General features: G+C 46.1%; 1 protein-coding gene across 3 annotated transcripts in view; it reads right to left on the minus strand.

The window, feature by feature from the left end:
- LOC147625449 (tubby-like F-box protein 6) overlaps positions 1–17,027 on the minus strand; it is a 44,605-nt gene extending 27,578 nt beyond the window's left edge. Inside the window, exon 1 of one of the 3 annotated variants that reach the window (XM_086818779.1) lies at positions 16,973–17,027. In XM_086818779.1, the coding sequence (XP_086674905.1) occupies positions 16,973–16,996 (24 nt within the window). In that variant the 5' untranslated portion in view covers positions 16,997–17,027. The other 2 variants (XM_086818780.1, XM_086818778.1) reach the window with 2 other exon arrangements.
- Between the last annotated feature and the right edge of the window lie 2,033 nt (positions 17,028–19,060).

The raw sequence follows: 19,060 nt of genomic DNA on the forward strand, positions 1-19,060 counted from the left end.
ATGCTGAATTTCATATGCATTGGCATGGAGGATTTGGCAATGGATGCCCGTGAAGCTATGTATTGAATTTCTCCAATAGTAATACAATTTACTCAAGGGAGGGGTCGGCCGTTCCGGCTCATTGTGTGCCTCTTGTCAATTCAGCAATTTACTTCTTGTATTTGAGCAAGTGTCCTTCAAATCTTAGTGTATTTAAGTGTATTGATTAGCATTGTGTTCAACCAAGTTACATTGGTATCAGAGCATACGGTTCTCTTTCACTTCTATCGTGAGAGACGATCACCGTGAACACTAGCTATCTCTACACTTAGAACATTATGGACAGCCATACAATGAATGTTGGAGATGCTAATACAAGTGGCAGGGACAATGAAATGCATACCTCCAATGCTTTACAGGATGAGCAAACTCATGTGGTGCACAATAGGGAACATGAATATGTGGGACAGCCGTCTCGTGGCAAAGAGAAGATGCAAGAAGAAGAGTCTATAGTCTTGAGAGCTGAACTTACTCGTATGCAGGCTCTTCTCCATGCACAACAAGAAGAATTGAATCTCTATCGCCGCGAGGATCCATTGGTACATGATCGTTTGAAGGCCAAGAAAGCTGAATCTTATATGGATCATGCAATGGCAATGATTGCTCAAGAGTTGCACATGCAACCGAGGGATGCAGCACGTGCATACTTGGCTCGTACCGAGGATGCCTATGCAGAAAAGGCAACCATCCCACATGTCTTGGAATCCCCACAAGTGCCCGAACAAGAAGTTATGTCTAAGAGGATGAATCTCCGTGCTATGGGAGAGGAACAATCAGTGACTTCACGCCATGCAGGAATATCTCATGTAGCCCGTGAAGGATACAATGTTTATGGCAGTGGTCAAAATGTATGTCAAATGCCATTGCCGGCTGAAAATGTACATGCACAACACATGCAACATGGGCTGCAATTTTCTGTTGGTGCAGGTATTCCGCGTATCTCTCATGCCACTCATGCCTTCGAGTGTGCTCGTGAGGGAGAAGCTATGGCTGAAAATGTATCAATGCATGTTGAGGGGCCAGCCATGCCTCATGCTTACAGGGCACATGTATCTATGCCTTATGCATCACCTTTTGGTCCAAAAATGATGCCAATTACAGGGACTGTCCCAATGGACAAACATGGGGGAAAACATGTTGAGATGCACACACATGCATCAAAGTCTCGTGACTTCAAAGCCGGAGACAAATCTGTGAAGTTTGACACATATCATGGAGAATATGATGCATCAAAGGCACTTGCTTTTATTGCCCAGTTTGATATTGCTTTCAGTGATGAGGATTTCACTCAGAAATCCATGATCCGGCATGTAAGCATGTTCATGAAAGGCACTGCTGCCCATTGGTGGCTCACGGAGAAGCTCTCACCGAATCCCGTTAGATCATGGGAAGAGTTCAAGGAGAGGTTTTATGCTCAATTCTTGCCTCCCAATGCATTGAATGAGATAACAATGAAGTGGGATTGGGTAAAGCAAAATGAGGGGGAATCGGTAAATGCATATGTACAAAAGTTTTGGAAAGTGCTCTTGGAGGTGTCTCCATTTATGCATGTCACCGAGGCGGAAAGGAAGAGAAGGTTTCAATCGGGATTGCAACCCGTGTACAAAGCGGGATTACAAATGTATCCTGGTCATACCTTACACCAATTAATCGCAGCCGCCACCGCCACCGAGCAACTGGAACTCAAATTGAGTCGATCCAATAAGGCTAAACCCTCATTTCAAGGCAAAGAGAGGGCTGTCCAAAACCTGCAAAATGATGGACAGCCACCTAAAAGGGACCAAAACCAAGCCAAATCAGGTCCAAAAGCTGAAAATAAGTTTGCTAACAAGCGCCCTTATAAGCCGGCAAACTTTGGTCTTAGTGCTGAGAAGAAGGAGCAATATATGCATGAAGGCAAATGCTTTACTTGTGGCAGCACTGAGCACATGGCAAGAGCATGCCCAAATAAGAAGAACAAAGCTGAAAATGCTAATGTACCGAAGCCTAATGTGCATATGGTTCCGGATGTGCAGGGCAACACTTCACATGATAGCAAAGATAGGGTTGTATGTAAAGCTTGGGGACAGCTCAAAGATCAACCCGCTTTGTTCATGTTTGATGATTGTGCATCGGAGAATTTCATATCCACTCAGATGGCAGCTGCTTTGGGTATTGAAGTGGAGGACATGGGTCCTCAAATTGAAGCAGGGGCTGCCTTTGTTGGTAGAGAAGTGCAGGTCATGCCTATTTTTGGCAAGTTGCGCATACACATTCAAGGCTATGTGGATCATGAGGATTTTCTTGTGGCGCCTTTGAATGGCTGTGATGTATTGCTTGGAAAGCCTTGGCATACACGTATTGATCCGTGCAAGGCTTACAAGACTAACAGGATCACCTTCATGCATAAAGGCCGAGAACATGTAATTGATGCTGGTGAAGAGGGTGATACCATTCCCCTTGTATCTCATGTACAAATTAAGAAAGTAATGAAAAAGAGTATTTTTGCGTACTTGATTTTTGTACGAGATCCTATTGAGAAAACTAATGTACATGTAAACACTCTTTGTAATGATAGGCTGAAATTTTTGCAAGAGCACAATGATTGTTTTGCTGATGAGTTACCAAATGAGTTACCACCTGTACGACCGGAAGATCATCGCATTGATCTTGTGCCGGGTAGCTCACCACCTAATAGGCCAGCCTATCGTGTAAGTGCATCCCAAAAAGAGGAGATCATGAAGCAAGTGAATGAGCTTCTTGAGAAGGGTTTGGTTCAGCCAAGCTCTTCCCCATATTGTTCACCCGTTCTCTTGGTTCAAAAGAAGGATGGATCCTTTCGTATGTGTGTGGATTATAGAGCTTTGAATAAGCTTACCATCAAGAATCGGTTTCCGATTCCACGCATAGACGACATCCTTGACAAGTTGGATGGATCGGCATGCTTTAGCCGAATTGATCTCAAGAGTGGATATCATCAAGTGCGTGTAGTGCCTCAGGATGTACACAAAACTGCTTTCAGGACAGCATTTGGGCTTTATGAGTATCTTGTTATGCCTTTTGGTCTTACAAATGCCCCGGCTACATTCAATAGAATGATGGATCGCATATTCCGTGGGTACAGGAAATTTACAGGTGTCTTCTTTGATGACATCCTAGTCTTCTCGAAGACCGAAGAAGAGCATAAAGCTCATTTGGCTATTGTTTTTGAAGAGCTCCATAAGCATAAACTCTTCATAAATGCAAAGAAGAGTGAGTTCTTCTTGTCAGAGATACATTATCTTGGGCATATTGTGTCCAAAGATGGAGTGCGAATGGATCCTGCAAAGATTGATGCAATTCGGAATTGGCCCGAATTGAGTTCGGTGCATGAGATCCGTAGTTTTCTTGGATTATGCTCTTACTACCGCAGGTTCATTCGGCACTTTGCATGGATTGCTTCTCCTTTGCATGATTTGACAAAGAAGAAGGCCGTGTTCAAATGGACTAATGTAGAGAGAGATGCATTCCTCAAATTGAAAGATGCAACTACTCATGGTCCAGTGTTGATCGTTCCGGATTTGCAAAAGCCTTTTTGTGTGGAATGTGATGCATCTGGAAATTGCATAGGGGCTGTCCTTAATCAAGAGGGACATGCCGTGGCTTATGAGAGTCGTAGATTGCATGATGCAGAGCTATCTCTTGGCATTTATGAGAAAGAGCTCTTGGCTGTAATTCATGCACTTACTATATGGAAACATTACCTTCTTGGGGCTGATTTCACTGTGAAGACAGATCACCAGAGTTTGAGGTATTTTCTTACTCAAACTAAGTTGTCAGAGAAGCATATGAGGATGGCCAATTTCCTCTCTATGTTTCATTTTCAGATCTTGCACACCCCGGGAAAGAAGAATGTAGTGGCTGATGCATTGTCACGAAAGCCGTATGTAGCAGCTATCTCGGTTGCCTCTCATGGGGACTTGTCTACCATGCGTGATTTGTATCATACGGATGCTGATTTTGCCACTATTTGGGCTGATTTGATGGCTGGTCATGCACATGCCTCATATGTGATCAAAGAGGGTTATCTCATGAAAGATAATTGCCTATGTGTGGTGTCTGACATGAGGCAAAAGGTTTTGGATGAGTGCCATGCTCCTCCATATGCTGGTCATAGAGGCATAATGCCTACTACGCACATGATCGAGCGGTATTTCTTTTGGCCAGGTATGCGGAAGGACATAGAGGCACATGTACGTGCATGTATCACCTGTCAAAAGGTCAAATTTGATAGGCAAAAGGCACCAGGTTTGCTTCAGCCATTGCCTATTCCCACGCAGCCATGGGAAAGTATTACAATGGATTTCATTATGGACTTGCCACGTACCCAACAGGGTAATGATGCAATTTGGACAATTGTGGACAGGTTTAGCAAGCAAGCTCATTTCTTGCCGGTCAAAAAGACCATCAAAGCTGAGCATATGGTTAAAATATATCTTGCACAAGTGTTCAAACATCATGGAATGCCGAAGTCCATTGTGGGGGATAGAGATCCCAGGACTACAAGTCTCTTTTGGCGGGCCTTATTTGATAATATGGGCACCAAATTGGACTTCTCATCAGCTTATCACCCTCAAACAGATGGGCAAAGTGAGGCTGCAAATTCAGCCGTGTTGGATCTCTTGAAATGTTATGTGGCGGATCAGAAGTCTTCCTGGGAGAAGTACTTACCGCTTGTGGAATTTGCATACAACAACACGGTGCATGCATCTACGGGAAAGGCCCCGTTTGAGATTGTTTATGGTAAGGTGGTTTTGCCACCCATCCTTCGCACAAAGGATGAGATATTTGCAGCTGATGAGTATGTAAGAGACTTGGATATTGCTTTTGCTCAGGTGCGGACAGCCATTGCAAGGTCACAAGACAAGCATAAAAAGGCTGCCGACAAGCATAGAAGACAATTCGATGTTAAAGAGAATGATTGGGTATTGCTGAAATTTGAGAAAGCAAGACTTGCAAAGAGGCCTGGCAAAGAGGGTGCATATCCTAAGCTTGCAACCAGGTACTATGGACCTTTTCGAGTGATCGAGAAGATCAATGAAGTGGCTTTCAGATTGGCATTACCTAGTCATTGGCACATACACAATGCTTTTCATGTGAGTCTCCTTCGCAAGTATGTAGGGCCGGAGCCCAGTGAAATGGTCATTGAGGATCCACCAGAAGTGGATGAGCTTGAGGAGATCTTACAGCCAGAGCAAATTGTGTATCACAAGGAACGCAAGCTTGCTGCAGGCAAAGTTGTGAGGCGTTACCTTGTGAAGTTTAAGAACTATCTTCCCATTGATGCTAAATGGGTAGATGAAGAGTTCTTCAAAGATTGCCCGCATGTGCTTCAGACATATTTGGATGCATTTCAGTTGCGGACAACTGTTTAGAAGCGGGGGGGAATGTCACCATTTGGCCACCCAAATGGTTCACTCTTGCTTTCACACTATGTACATATTGGATTGGTGTCCTGCTTATGGAATATGCCTATGCAGGTGATTGACACGTGTCATGCTGTATAGTTGGATATGATATTCCGCTGGGACTTGATGTTATCATGCCCGGAATATCTGGAGGACTTGGCTTTCCGCTGGGACTTGTGCCTTTGTGTACATGCCCGGAAACGCCTGGAGGACTTGGCTTTCCGCTGGGACTTGTGCCTTTGTGTACATGCCCGGAAACGCCTGGAGGATTGGCTTTCCACTGGGTCTGGTATTGCGTATACTTGCCTGGAAACGCCTGGTCTTATATGGTTTCATGAATGGAAATTGCTCATGCCAATGCTGCATTGCATAGCATCTTTATGTGCTTGCCTGCAAATGAAATTGCATGCTGTTTTCATGCCTGCATGACCTATGTGTAGTTCCGGGTAAGGGGACGCCCGCCCGTGAACCGTGCGTGTGAAACTGTCTGCTGACATGGTTGTGTGGCATGTGAACAGGTGGTAAGTATTTCCCGATCTAGGCTCAAATAGCTCTTAGGACTTAGCCAATATTTATAAGTGAGTGCGTTCCCATTTCATTAAAGTTTGGGCGCCCAAAAGTCACTTATAAATTATGACCTCTTCCAAGTTCACACTCACTGAAGTCTCGAGGCGGACAAGACTCAATGTCCAGGACCTGATCCTCCCCTTTTACTCATAAATGGGCATCTCCCCATGTCCCTTCACCTGATTGGACCCCAATTCACTTACTTATTAAGAGAAATTCGTGTTTTCTCTTCATGAGGATTTTTGGAGGCTGAAAACTCTGTTTTTCCACCATTTCTCTCCATTTCCAAGCTCTCCATAGCCATACCCAACTTGCTAGGGTGTTTTCCAAGCTTCCAAGAGTGTTTCCAAGTGCTAATCACTCTCCTACTCACTCCCAATGACTGAAATTCAGCAAAACAGCTCTCATTTTTGCTGTAATTTCTGGTCTTTTTGCTGAAAACCCTAATTTCAGCCTTCCTTTCTCAAGTTGAACCATAGGGGAAGCTTTCCCAAGGTTCCCTTCATCCTCTTGAAGACTTTTGTCGCGAAGGATTGCGGCAAATCGAAGATATCAACACTTCTAAAGCTTCCAACGCGAAGGCTTCCGCTTGCAACAACTTCTATGAAGACTGGTAAGCTAATTGGACAATGTGTTGTCATTACTTACTCAGTAGAAGGGCAGGACTCCTTGTTTAGCCGCCCTGTGTAGTATTTCTCTTGTCCTATGTGCTCTTGAAGATGTTGCTACCTTGCTTGGTAGAACATAGAGCCAATGGTAGAGAATATGGGCACTGAAGTCGGGCCGGGCATCAAGGCAGCTCCTTGGTGATCTACATCGACATACCATTGTTTTCTAAATGCTGAATTTCATATGCATTGGCATGGAGGATTTGGCAATGGATGCCCGTGAAGCTATGTATTGAATTTCTCCAATAGTAATACAATTTACTCAAGGGAGGGGTCGGCCGTTCCGGCTCATTGTGTGCCTCTTGTCAATTCAGCAATTTACTTCTTGTATTTGAGCAAGTGTCCTTCAAATCTTAGTGTATTTAAGTGTATTGATTAGCATTGTGTTCAACCAAGTTACAGGAGGAGCGTACCCGCTCTCCAGCATCGCGTTTTCCATCTCCTCCTCCCTCTTCTTCCATATCCCAGATACCAGATCCTCAACATAGGGACTCTCTCGCGGGGTCACAGCCGCAGCCAAGCTCTTTGCTTGAGTTGCAGATGCATGCATTGGAGATCCGACAACGAGAAGACGAAGCCATGCGACGCGTAGAACACGAGCGTTCCCTCAAAGCATTGGACGCCAGATTGACACCGGCGGTGCCCTCGAATCATTTTCCCGAGAAAATGAACTTTAGTAAGTATAATGGTAAACTCGATCCCACAACTCTCTATTCATGGTTATATCAATTTGAAGCTTACTTTGCCGCAGTTAGGAAAACAGATACGGACAGAGTGATCTTAGCCAGATGGTACTTGGAAGGTGAGGGCATTCCTTGGTGGACTCAGTGGGCTCATGCCCACACCAGAGCAAGTATGGCAGCTTATGTGTGGGACGAGTTTGTCCGCGCTCTTAAGCAACGGTTTCTACCGCCCCATTACCTTGAGCGACTCAAAGACGAGTTCAGGGGAGCGCGTCAGAACGTGCAACCAGTCCTTCAGTTTGCCAATAGAATTTCGACTTTATGTCTGCAATTAGGCTTATCTGATATAGACAAGAAAGGGCAGTTTTTGCATAGTGACATGGAACGGGGGGAACGGACCCTAGGGACGGGGAACGCCTGGGACGGGGGCAGGACGTCCGCGGGACGGAGGGACGGGGACGACAGCCAGACAGCGAAACGGGGACGCCGGGAACGGCGTTCCCTGTCCGTACGGGGACGGTCAAACTGACCGTTGGCGGTAGTTTTTGACCGTTGGCGGGGCTTCAACGGCTGTCTCTCCTAGCCGTTTGGTGATGCGCAACTCCTCCTCAAGGCTCAAGCTCTCCCACATGGCTCCCCATCTTCTATATAAGAGACCTCCATGCTCTCCTCAAGCCATCTCCTCTCCAAGCTCTCCCTCTCCAAGACCCAAGGCTCAAGGCTCAAGCTCTCCCTCTCCAAGCTCTCCTTCTCCAACATCCAAGCTCTCCCTCTCCAAGCTCACCCTCTCCATTGTCCAAGCTCTCCTTCTCCAACATCTCCATCCCAATTCTCCATCTTGACTCTTTCTCAAGCTCTACCATCCATCTCAAGCTCTACTCTAGTCTCTATCACTATGGTATCCTCTTCTCAAACCCCTTCCTCTCCTCAACCCGGGTCCGCCGCCGCCTCCACCACTTCAACACCTGCTCCATCACGAAGAAGGAGGCCCGCCGTACATCGATGGAGTTGGTGGGATGAGGTAGAGTGCTCGCAATACGGTCAAGGGAGTGGTTCAAGACCATGGGTATGTAAGCTTTGCGGCTACAAGCGAACCGGCGGTGCCCACAAAGTGCGTGCTCACTTCTTGCATGAGCCCAGCAACGAAGTGCAATTTTGCAAGGAGGTTTCGGAAGAGAAGAAGAAGGAGCTCCTTGAAAAGCTTGTGGTTTATGAGGCGGCCGAGTTGGCAAAACGCAATCCTCAAGTGGCCGTCGACCCCACATCCTTTGTGAGGACATCAACGCCGCATGTACCTCGTTCATCAAGAGAGGCATCCGCTTCCCGGGGACGCCAAAGTACTCTTGATGAGAATTGGAACCCTCAATTGAAAGAGGAGGTGGACATGGCGGTGGCACGATTCTTCTTTCATGACCACATAGCATTTCGGGCGGCACGGTAAGTCCTTGGCACTATGCTCATGTACTATTCAAAATTCAAATATCATGCTCTAAACTTTAAAGACTAAAACTTAAAAGACTAAATGATGGTAAAAATCTGAATTTTGTTTGTGTTTTGCATATGGTGTTTTGGATAGATCTCCATACTTTCGGGCCATGTGCAAATTGATAGCGGAGTATGGACCCTCTTATGTTCCCCCCTCTTCGGAGACCATCCGCACCTCTCTCCTTGACAAGGAGAAGGCAAGCGTGGAGGTGGCGGCCAACCACATGAAAGAGCAATGGGCTGAAAATGGTGTTACCCTCGTCGTTGATGGGTGGAGTGACACTAGAAAGCGCTCCATCCATGGAGTTGTTGCCTACTCACGAGGGGAGACATACTTTGTCGACTCCCATGATGCTTCCGGGACGGGGAAGAGTGCCAAGATACTTGCTGCGGAGTGGGCAACAACACTAGAGACGGTGGGGGCGGAGAATGTCATTGCCATATGTGCGGATGGAGAACCGGCAAATAGGGCGGCGGGGACAATTCTCCAAGCAACTTATCCTCGCATCACCGTGTGCTTTTGCATGGCCCATTGCCTCAACAACCTTATCAAAGACATAGGGGCCTTGGATTGGGTTGCACCTGTCATTGAGGGTGCCAACAAAATAGTGACCTTTGTCCTCAACCATCATAGGGTGCAGCACGAGTTTTCCAAGAAGTCAAGCCTCTCTCTTCTTAAGTATTCCGAGACGAGGTTTGCATTCAACTTTCTCATGCTAGGCCGCTTGTGTACATGTAGCGGGGCATTGAGGGGACTCTTCCTCAGTGATGAGTTTGCACGCACTTCAGAGGCTTCCACGACGGTCGGCAAATTTTGCAGGGAAAGGGCGGATGATGCGGCATGGTGGGAGGAGGCCAAGGCGCTTGTGGAGATGGTGCAACCGATTATTGATCTCCTTAGGGTGGTGGATTCCACTCAACCATGCATTGGCAAAGTGTACGAGGCAATGGATCGCATGACAAAGAAGCTAAAAGCAATGTTCAAAGTCAAGCCTCACTATAAACAGGTCAAATCCCTATGTTTGAAAAGGTGGCAAGCCTACCACTCTCCCCTCCATGCTGCTGCCTACATTGTTGATCCTGAGTTTCAAGGCAAAGAGCAACACAAGGACAAAGAGGTGAGCAAAGGCCTTCGACAAACCTTGGATCGCCTTTACACTAGTGAGGAGGATCGCCGCACAATCAAGGACCAATTGCAGATTTATAGAGAGAAGCGGGGGGGCTTTTGGTTTGGCAGATGCACAGGCGGACCGCTTCAAGGTAGGGTCTGCACTTTGGTGGGAGGATTATGGTGCGGAAACTCCAAAGTTGCAGGAATTTGCTGTGCGCGTACTCTCACAGGCTTGCAGTAGCAGTTGCCTAGAGCAACTCTGGTCAGTTTATAGCCACATTGCCTCTAAGAAGAGGAACCGCCTTGGTGTACAGCGTGCAAATGATTTGGTGTTTGTCAGTGCCAACTTGCGAATGCTTTGCAAGGGCTTGACAAAGAAGGCAGATCCTTTCACCGAATGGGAGCAGGCACAGCAGGACCCACATCTCTCTGATCAGCAGAGGGCCGAGATTTTAGAGGAGCTTGAGGTTGTGCCCGAGGCATTGTCCCCCCCACCTCCCCCTCCCCTCCCACTTGAGGACCAGCCTATGGAGGACTTCACCGAGGAGGTCACGATTGATCTTCACCCTTTTCAGCCTCTTGCCTAGTCTCTTGAGTCTTGTATCTTGGCACTTAGTCATTTTGCATTGAGTGTACACCCTCCTTGGGCCTTTCATTATGCCATTTGGCATTTTTGTTTAGATTGATCATTGTACACTCACTTTTGTTTATCACGCCATCGGCTCCCCATTATAGTTTTTTGCTAATACGACTATGCATTTCTCCTCTTTTTGGTGCAATTTTGTGCTTAATGTCTTGGTTTCTAAGTGTATAAATCAAGTGTGTTAAAAAAAATTACAAAAAAACAATCGTTTTCAGATTGCCGTTTTTTCCACCGTCCCCGAGACGGCCTTTTGCCCCGTTCCCGTCCCGTTCCCCGTCCCCGTCCCCGTCCCATGTTTCTATGAGTTTTTGTATGGTCTGGACTCGCAAATCCAATGGGAGGTGCGTATGTTTAGGCCAGCCACCTTTGAGGACACACTCTCGCTTGCGCAGAGTGCAGAAATGAAACATAATGGTGGCAAGCCCAAGACTTCCCAGCCGGCTTCTCCCAGGGCTACCGCCTCGAGGGGCAAAAGCCAGAACCAGACGAGGTCTTCCCCAAGACAGAGCCCGAGAGCCTCTAGCTCCAAGAACTCGAACAATGCGTCAAAGCTTACTCCAGACCAGAAAGCGGAGGCAGGCAAGACAGGTGGCAAGTTGAGTGCTAAGGAGCTTTCTCAGTACAAGAAGGAGGGTCAATGTTTCTTTTGTCATACAAAAGGACATACTTCTCGGGATTGTCCGAAGAAGCCTCCAAAGCCCGCCACCACCGCCTCCACAGCTTCCATGGTGAGCTCAGCTCCCACACAGACCCCAGCGGCTACCCCTAGTTCTTCAAACCCGGGTGCTTCAGTTGGAGCAATTATTAGCCGGGAGCTCGAAGATAAGCAGAAGGGCGCCCATATGAGCGCAACGAATTGCTCAAGTCCTTTGGCTACATAGGTGGCCAGAGAGTCGTCTTCTTGTTTGACAGCGGCAACACGGAGGATGTGGTCACGGAACAAGCCGCTAGGCGTGCCCGTTTCGAGCTGACTTTGGTGGACAAACAGGTTGAGGGTTTTAGAGTTGGCCTTTGATGTGCTGAAGTGTTATGTCCACGATTAGCAAGGTAAGTGGGAGTCATATTTGCCTTTAGTTCAAACTGTTTTGAATGATTCTTTTTCTTCAGCTATTGGCAGGACTTCATATGAGGCAGCGTTTGGAAGACCTTTCCAGTCGTTGTTAACCAGGACTTCGTCTTCAGTACCGAAGGCAAACAGGGTGACGGAGTCTTACCAGGAGATTTTAGAGTCAATAAAAGACAGATTAGCTAAAGCGCAAGAGGTCTACACTCGACAAGCAAATTAAGACCGAAGGGATATGAAGTTTTCGGAAGGGGATTGGGTGTATCTTCGGATTATGAAGCAAAGATTGAAACAGGTGGGCAAACGATACCCAAAGTTCTTTCAGGAGCTTCGGACCTTTTCCCATCGGGAAAAAGATTAACGAGGTGTCTATGCAATTAAAGCTACCTCCGAGTTGGACTATGCACGATGTATTTCATGTCAGTTGGTTAAAGCCATATGCAGATCCAACTCCTTCAGAGGTCAAAGACAAAGCGAAACCAGACATTGTTGATGAAGCCGAAGTTATGGTTCCAAAACAAATCCTTCTGCACCGTTTCAAGCATGGCTCAGGCCGAAGACTACGACAGTTCCTCACAAAGTTTCAGGACCGAGGAACCCATGAAGCGGTATGGCTCGACAAAGAGTTTTTCGAAGACTATCCGGCATTATTGACGGATTTTTTGGAGACTATGCAGCTTCCGTCAAGTTAAGCAGAAGGGGATGTCACGTGCATCCCGCACTTGGATGCCACGTAGACATTTCTGTACAGAAGGTGCTGGACCTGGGATGGTGAACTGGTCCCATGTGAGCCCAGTCCGGGACGAGTCAGCCAGGGATCCATCTCAGATGTCCGAGGTCAGGTGTGCATTGTCCTGCACAGGAGTCTAAGGTGAGGTGTGCACTATCCTGCACATGAAACAATGCCAGTCTACACTATGAGTCTCCCTCTAGAATGATGTCAGTGATTCTGTGTATCGGATATGGTACCAGATGCCAGATCACTGAGTAGTTAGTGTTTAGGACAAGAGGCCAGCCCATAGGGCTACCCCGGATCTTAGTGTGGACATGGAAATGGTGTGGAACCACCCCCATGAGGGCCAGGAAGGCCCAGGCTGAACCCACCAGCCATGGAGGGGCTGTAGGACAGCCCTAGGGCAAGAATAAGGTAAATTCCAGGAGTTTACAGCCTTTACATGGCTGTAGGGCAAGTATGGGGCAGCCCATACAGGCTGCCCAGCCCTTGGGATGTGTGCAAAGGCCTTGCCCAACCATTGGAATTCAGGCGCATCACCTTCTCAACCTGTAGGGAAAAACGAAGCATTTTTTGGGATTTAATTCGATTTTTACAAGTCGTGGGACTTTTAGGCTAGCCGCCTGGATGTATACTGGCCGACTGCTCATATTGAGTAGTATAAATAGCCTAGCCCATGTTCCCATTCAATCATCTCATTATTCACCAAGAGCTCAAGCGAATCAAGGGCTAGACAAGCCAAGGGAGTTGCTAAGCAAAGGGGTGGAGAACTGAAGGTCAAGGGCACGGATTTTCATCTCATATGAGAGAAGTTCACCATGAAAGCTTGGGCAAGAGCACCAAGAAGACATAAATGTCTATAAAGTGAATATGATCAAAAAGGGTACAATGTCCATGAGCCCTATACCTAATATAGTCCAAGGCTCCCAAAAGTACACATATAAATGTCCCTAAGCCCAAGTGCCTAGGCCCCATCCCCCATGTACATGTGTACCCACACCTACTTCATTACACCTCTCTTCACCACCACAAGCCAAGGTCTATCTTCTGTATCTGCCAAAACTTGTTTACCTTTATCTCCCACTTGCTCACTTTGTTTTGCTACTCGGTTGCCCTTCTCTATATCTAAACCAGATGGTAAAACAAGAGCTAATGTATCCTTATGAGTCGGACCTTGGGACACATTCAGTTGTGGCTAAGCATTCACTTCTTCTGGACACTATCAAATAAAGTGACCCATCTCCCCACAACGAACGCAATGGCCTGCAAACGATCCCCACTTTAATTCGAAATACAAAGGGTCAAATCCATCCACGCATAATCTCAAACTTCGAGGTCGGGACTTCCCAGTATCCCACAGCATGCGAACCCTATTGTTATTCTTGGACAACAGTATGGGCTCCACTAACACCTTCCCAATAGTACGCATGGCCAACGGTAACAATTCCCACATAGTTGATGGAAAGTCTACAACCTCCATCCAAATAGGGCATGCCTGGCGCAACATATCTCTATACTTTGCCATAGGGCGCGAGGGTACAACATGCATCAACTGTCCGTCTAGAAATAACGGGACTTTTTGCATAACCAAGCTTTTTTGGATGAGAATAGGACTTCATAGAATACTCTGGACCACCAAAGATTTTCTCCACAAAATTACCATCTAATAAATCATGTAACCAATATGTGATCCTGTTGAAGAATGGAATTTGTCCAGTAAAAAAGAAAATTACAGCCTTGTTATGAAAGGATTCCACTTGTGCCACAAACCGCCATGTTTCCACTCGGGCATCTACCACTTCCTCTATTGGAACCTTGGTAGCCCTAACATGATTTGCATCACATATGGCTACAACATCTGATTAGCTTGTGCAACTCTGAAGTCAAAAGCCACCTCATGGTTCTCTTCCTGAGGTGAATCAAGAAGGAAGGTATCCTGAAGCATCCGACTAGCCTCCTCCTCTCCATATTCATTGCCGATCAATCTCTGCCTGTTACCCTGATGTTCAAACTCTTGCTCTAGCCCTCCACCCTCAAACTTCTCTCCATCTTATGTTGAGACATGTGCCTCTATAAAATCCATATCTATGGTTCCATAACTCATTTCACTACTCAACACCAAAAATTAATGCTTCCACTAGAAGAAGGAGAAGAGTTATGTTTCAGCCTTGCAAACAAAGAGGAGAAGATCCACTGTCCAGATGGAAAATCTATGGCTCCGAAAGGGGGGTAAAACCCAGCACAACTGATGGAACCACTTCGGGCTCACCCACATAGAAATTAGGGCAAACACTGGACAGACTGAAAATCTACGCGCAGCCGTGATCGCGAATTCTCCACTACCCGGATGGAAAATTTGTCTCCATGAATGGCTCACCCACTAGAAGAAGGAGAAGAGTTACGTTCGGCCTTGCAAGCACAGAGGAGAAGATCCACTGCCCATATGGAAAATCTATGGCTCCGAAAGAGGGGGTCAACACAACTATTGGAACCACTTCAAGCTCACCCACATAGAAATTAGGGCAAACACAAACACTGTGCAGACTGAAAATCTCCGCGCGGCCGTGATCGCGAATTCTCCGCTACCCGGATGGAAAATTTGTCTGCATGAATGACTCCGAAAGGGGAATAAAACCCCAGCCCAACTCGACACATCTCGTGGAATCGCTTCAAGCTCACCCACAAAGAAATTAGGGCAAGGTTAAACATCTGCAGCGCTTGCGATCACGAATTCTCCACTACACGGATTGAAAATCTGTCTGCACAAATGACTTCGAAAGGGGGATAAAATTCCAACATGGCTAGTGGAACCGCTTCGGGCTCACCCACAGAGAAATTAGGGCAAACACAAACACTGTAGAGGCTCTCTCTCTCTCTCGTACCTAAGCCTAACCTGGGGGTTAAATTGTTAACCTAAGGATTAGGTCGTGAGAGATGACTAGTATGGACTATAGGACGAAGCCTTGACCCCTATGCTCGGAGGAGATCCTATGTTGTATGGGATCCATGGTTGGGTGAAGAGCTAGCCTGCGGAACCCTAATTTTGGATTAACCTTGTGCTTGTCTCGTGTTTAGGTGAATTCCGTTGCAAGAATCCCAGATTCTATCATGTGGATCCATGATAGTTGGCATAAGATGTCACGTGCATGCCTGTGCCATGGCTAATCTTCAGCATGAACAGCATAACTCCTGATTAGGACAGCAGTTAGGATAGCATTTAGGACATCATGAGTGTCCCCATGCCATAGCTAATCTCCAGCATGAACATCATAAATCCCTTATTAATCTAGCAGTTAGGACAGCATTTAGAGCATCAGCAGTAGCATCATTACCATCAGCAGTAGCATCATCAGCATCAACATCAGTGTTAGCATCAACAGTATCATCATCTTCAGCATCACCATCAGCATAAGCAGCAGGCGGCTAGAGCCTAGACTTGGCCAGCAAATGTGGGCAGCAGTATAGTAAGCGCAGCAGTTAAATAGAATATTATGTGCATTACTTGTCCAAGCAAATAGGCTGACAGCCTACAACTGGCGGACCAGCAACCTCACCATAATATATAAGCAAAGGCATCATTTGCAGCATTCACAATGGGAGGTTGATATCATATATAGAATCCAATACCATTCAAGAAGACTCGACTTGAAACCCCGTTTTCCTCCAACAGAAAAAAGGGTGAATTTCTCTGCTTTATTGCATTTCAAGGCTAGGAGAGTACGAAGTACCTGCTTTAAAGAGATGGGGAAAGTCAGCTTTCCGGACTGCTCTGGTGTCTTTACAAGCTCTTTGACTATGTCTCTCCAGTTTCTGCAAACGCAAGCACAGGCCACCACATGCTTTCGAGAGGGCCAAGTACTCTCGCTGGCCTCAACTCTCTGCAGGACATCTCTGAGAAGCTCAGACGGCATGTTAGCCCAGCAGCTCTGCTGGGCGATCTGGGCATGGGCGGCCTCAACAAGGACGGAGCTGAGGGAGCGGGACCTGTGGTGGTAAGGGAACTTGACATCAAAACCTCTTCGGGAGATGCTGCCGAGCCCATCTCTCATCTCCTGGAACTCGCGGAATATGCTCTTGAGGGGCATTCTGTAGGGTTTAATTGGGAATAATCACTAATCATGTAAATCAGTCACGCAGATTGACAAGTGTGGGCAATCAAAGGAAAACGCAGAGCGAACCCTAGCCGCCCTGTTGCGTGAAGCACAGGCCAAAAGGAAAGGGGGTCCTCAACCAGCTCAAGCATCAAAAACCAGACGCAGCAGGATCTGTGAGCAAAAGCCCAAATGCTGGGCTTCCACAAGAGTTCTATTCTTTTCCGCAAAGATAAAGAAAAACGCAAAGCGTGCTGCCGCAGTTAGGCTATACGGAAGAGAGAGAGAACCATAGGTGAGATGTCAACAAAACCAAGAAAGTAGGGGGCTAGGTGGATCAGGGCTGCTACATTATTTACGACGCCATAGCTACAATGTCGCGTGTCGTGACTCGTCAGTGCCGAAATACACACCTGGCGTTGATGTCCCCTGTCCTCACAAGCACCTACACCGTGTGACCTACCTTGGGAGGGAGCTCTTTGTCCATGTGTTGTCACATAAGTATACCAGAAACCATACCTTGGGAGGGAGCTCTTTGTCCATGTGTTGTCACATAAGTATACCAGAAACCATACTCTTTGTCTATGTGTTGTCACGTAAGTATACCTACTATCGTGAGGATGTCATTTTCAGCTCTTTTGCAAAGGCTCCATGGTCCACCCTCCATATATATTCGGCAAATAGAGAAGACCATTGAGAGAAAGAGAGAGAGAGATGACCATTTCCTAGGCAAAGAGAATATCATCTAGCCAATGAGACAAGTCCAGAGATCCATGCTCGGCAAAGAGAGAGAGAATGTCTCTGGCAATGTCCAGAAGACTTGCACTAGGGATAGTGCAAAAACTAAGGTCTGAAGAAAATGGAAGCCACACAAGACAAAAACACATTGGGAGGATCCAAGAGGCAACATTGGTGGAGCAACTATGTTCAAGGTCTTCATGGTGAGCTTATTAGAGCTAATCTTCTCAGCTCTATTTGGTGCAAATTTATTAGAGAAGGAACATGTCTTGTAGAGAAGATTGTAGTGGCTCATTTTGGAGCAACCTTGGGCTCTAGATATCCCATGACATGCTCAACATCTTGCAGTAGGTGTTGTTAGCTCACAATGGAGATGAACTCACACATACACAATGCTCAATGAGAAGAACACGTGGGTGTAGAGTGTGTGAGAGAATAGCTAGCTCCAAGGGGAGATAGATGAAGCTCTCTGCAAGTTCAAATGAGAAAGTACAAATGAGCAACAACCCTAAACAATGGATGTGGTTGTTGCAAAGAAATGAAGCTCTCTGCAAGTTCAAATGAGAAAGTACAAATGAGTAGTAACCCTAAACAATGGATGTGGTTGCTTATATGAGAAGATTATAGTGGCTCATTTTGGAGCAACCTTGGGCTCTAGATATCCCATGACATGCTTAACATCTTGCAATAGCTGTTGTTAGCTCACAATGGAGCTAAACTCACACACACACACACACAATGCTCAATGAGAAGAACACATGGGTGTAGAGTGTGAAAGAGAATGGCTAGCTCAAAGGGGAGAGAGATGAAGCTCTCTGCAAGTTCAAATGAGAAAGTACAAATGAGCAGCAACCCTAAACAATGGATGTGGTTACGTATATACTAGTGAACCTTAAGGTGTCCATTCAAATCTAGATGGCCATGGGAAAAACCTAGTGGGACAAAGTGACCATGGGATCAATATATGGTCTCACTGTCATCCACTAATATGTAACAAACCCCCCTTTGATGCGCATGTGGGGTTTACAAAAATTGAATGTGATAAGGCTTTAGTGAAAAGATCAGCCACATTGTCATGTGTATTGCAATAGATTATTAGTCTCTGAAAGGGATAAGGTTCAAAGTGTTGTGGAAGGCCTTAAACTTTTCACGTGATAAGGCTTTAGTCAAAAGATCAACCACATTGTCATATGTACTGTAATAGATCACATTGATCTCACCTGCATGGAGTCTCTCTTTGACATAGTGGAAGTGCACTTCAATTTGCTTGTTCTTGTCATGAAAGATAGATGTTCAAGGAATTGGCATAGGTGTTTATTGGATTCCATCATAGGATAGATATAATCCTCAATAAAAAGAACATCCTTACTCATAAACTTCTTCTTGGTAAGAGGATTGTAAAGACGACAGCCTTTGGTTTCTACACTATAGCCAATAAAAATGCATTTCACTACATTATCATCAAGCTTAGTCCTACTTTGTGTGCTGGCACATGGGCATATGCCAAACAACTAAAAACATGCATGTGTTCAACCTTAGGTTTTGTTTTTAACCAAGCTTCATAAGGAGTGATTGTCTTCAAAACTTTAGAGTGGGGCACCCGTTCAAGCACATAGGTAGCTCAAAGAACTACTTTCATCCAAAACTTGTGTGGAAGTTGTAGACCTTTACCCATGCATCTAACCATCTCCATGAGAGTCATGTTTACTGCTTTCAACAACACCATTTTGCTATGCTATATAAGGAGCATGCATTGATGCTTTAATGCACATTTATGTCAAAAAGTCTTTGAAAAAATTAGACAAATATTCTC

Source organism: Cibotium barometz, chromosome 24 (assembly GCF_041138505.1).
Source record: "Cibotium barometz isolate CiBa-2024 chromosome 24, ASM4113850v1, whole genome shotgun sequence".
NCBI classification, from domain to species: domain Eukaryota; kingdom Viridiplantae; phylum Streptophyta; class Polypodiopsida; order Cyatheales; family Cibotiaceae; genus Cibotium; species Cibotium barometz.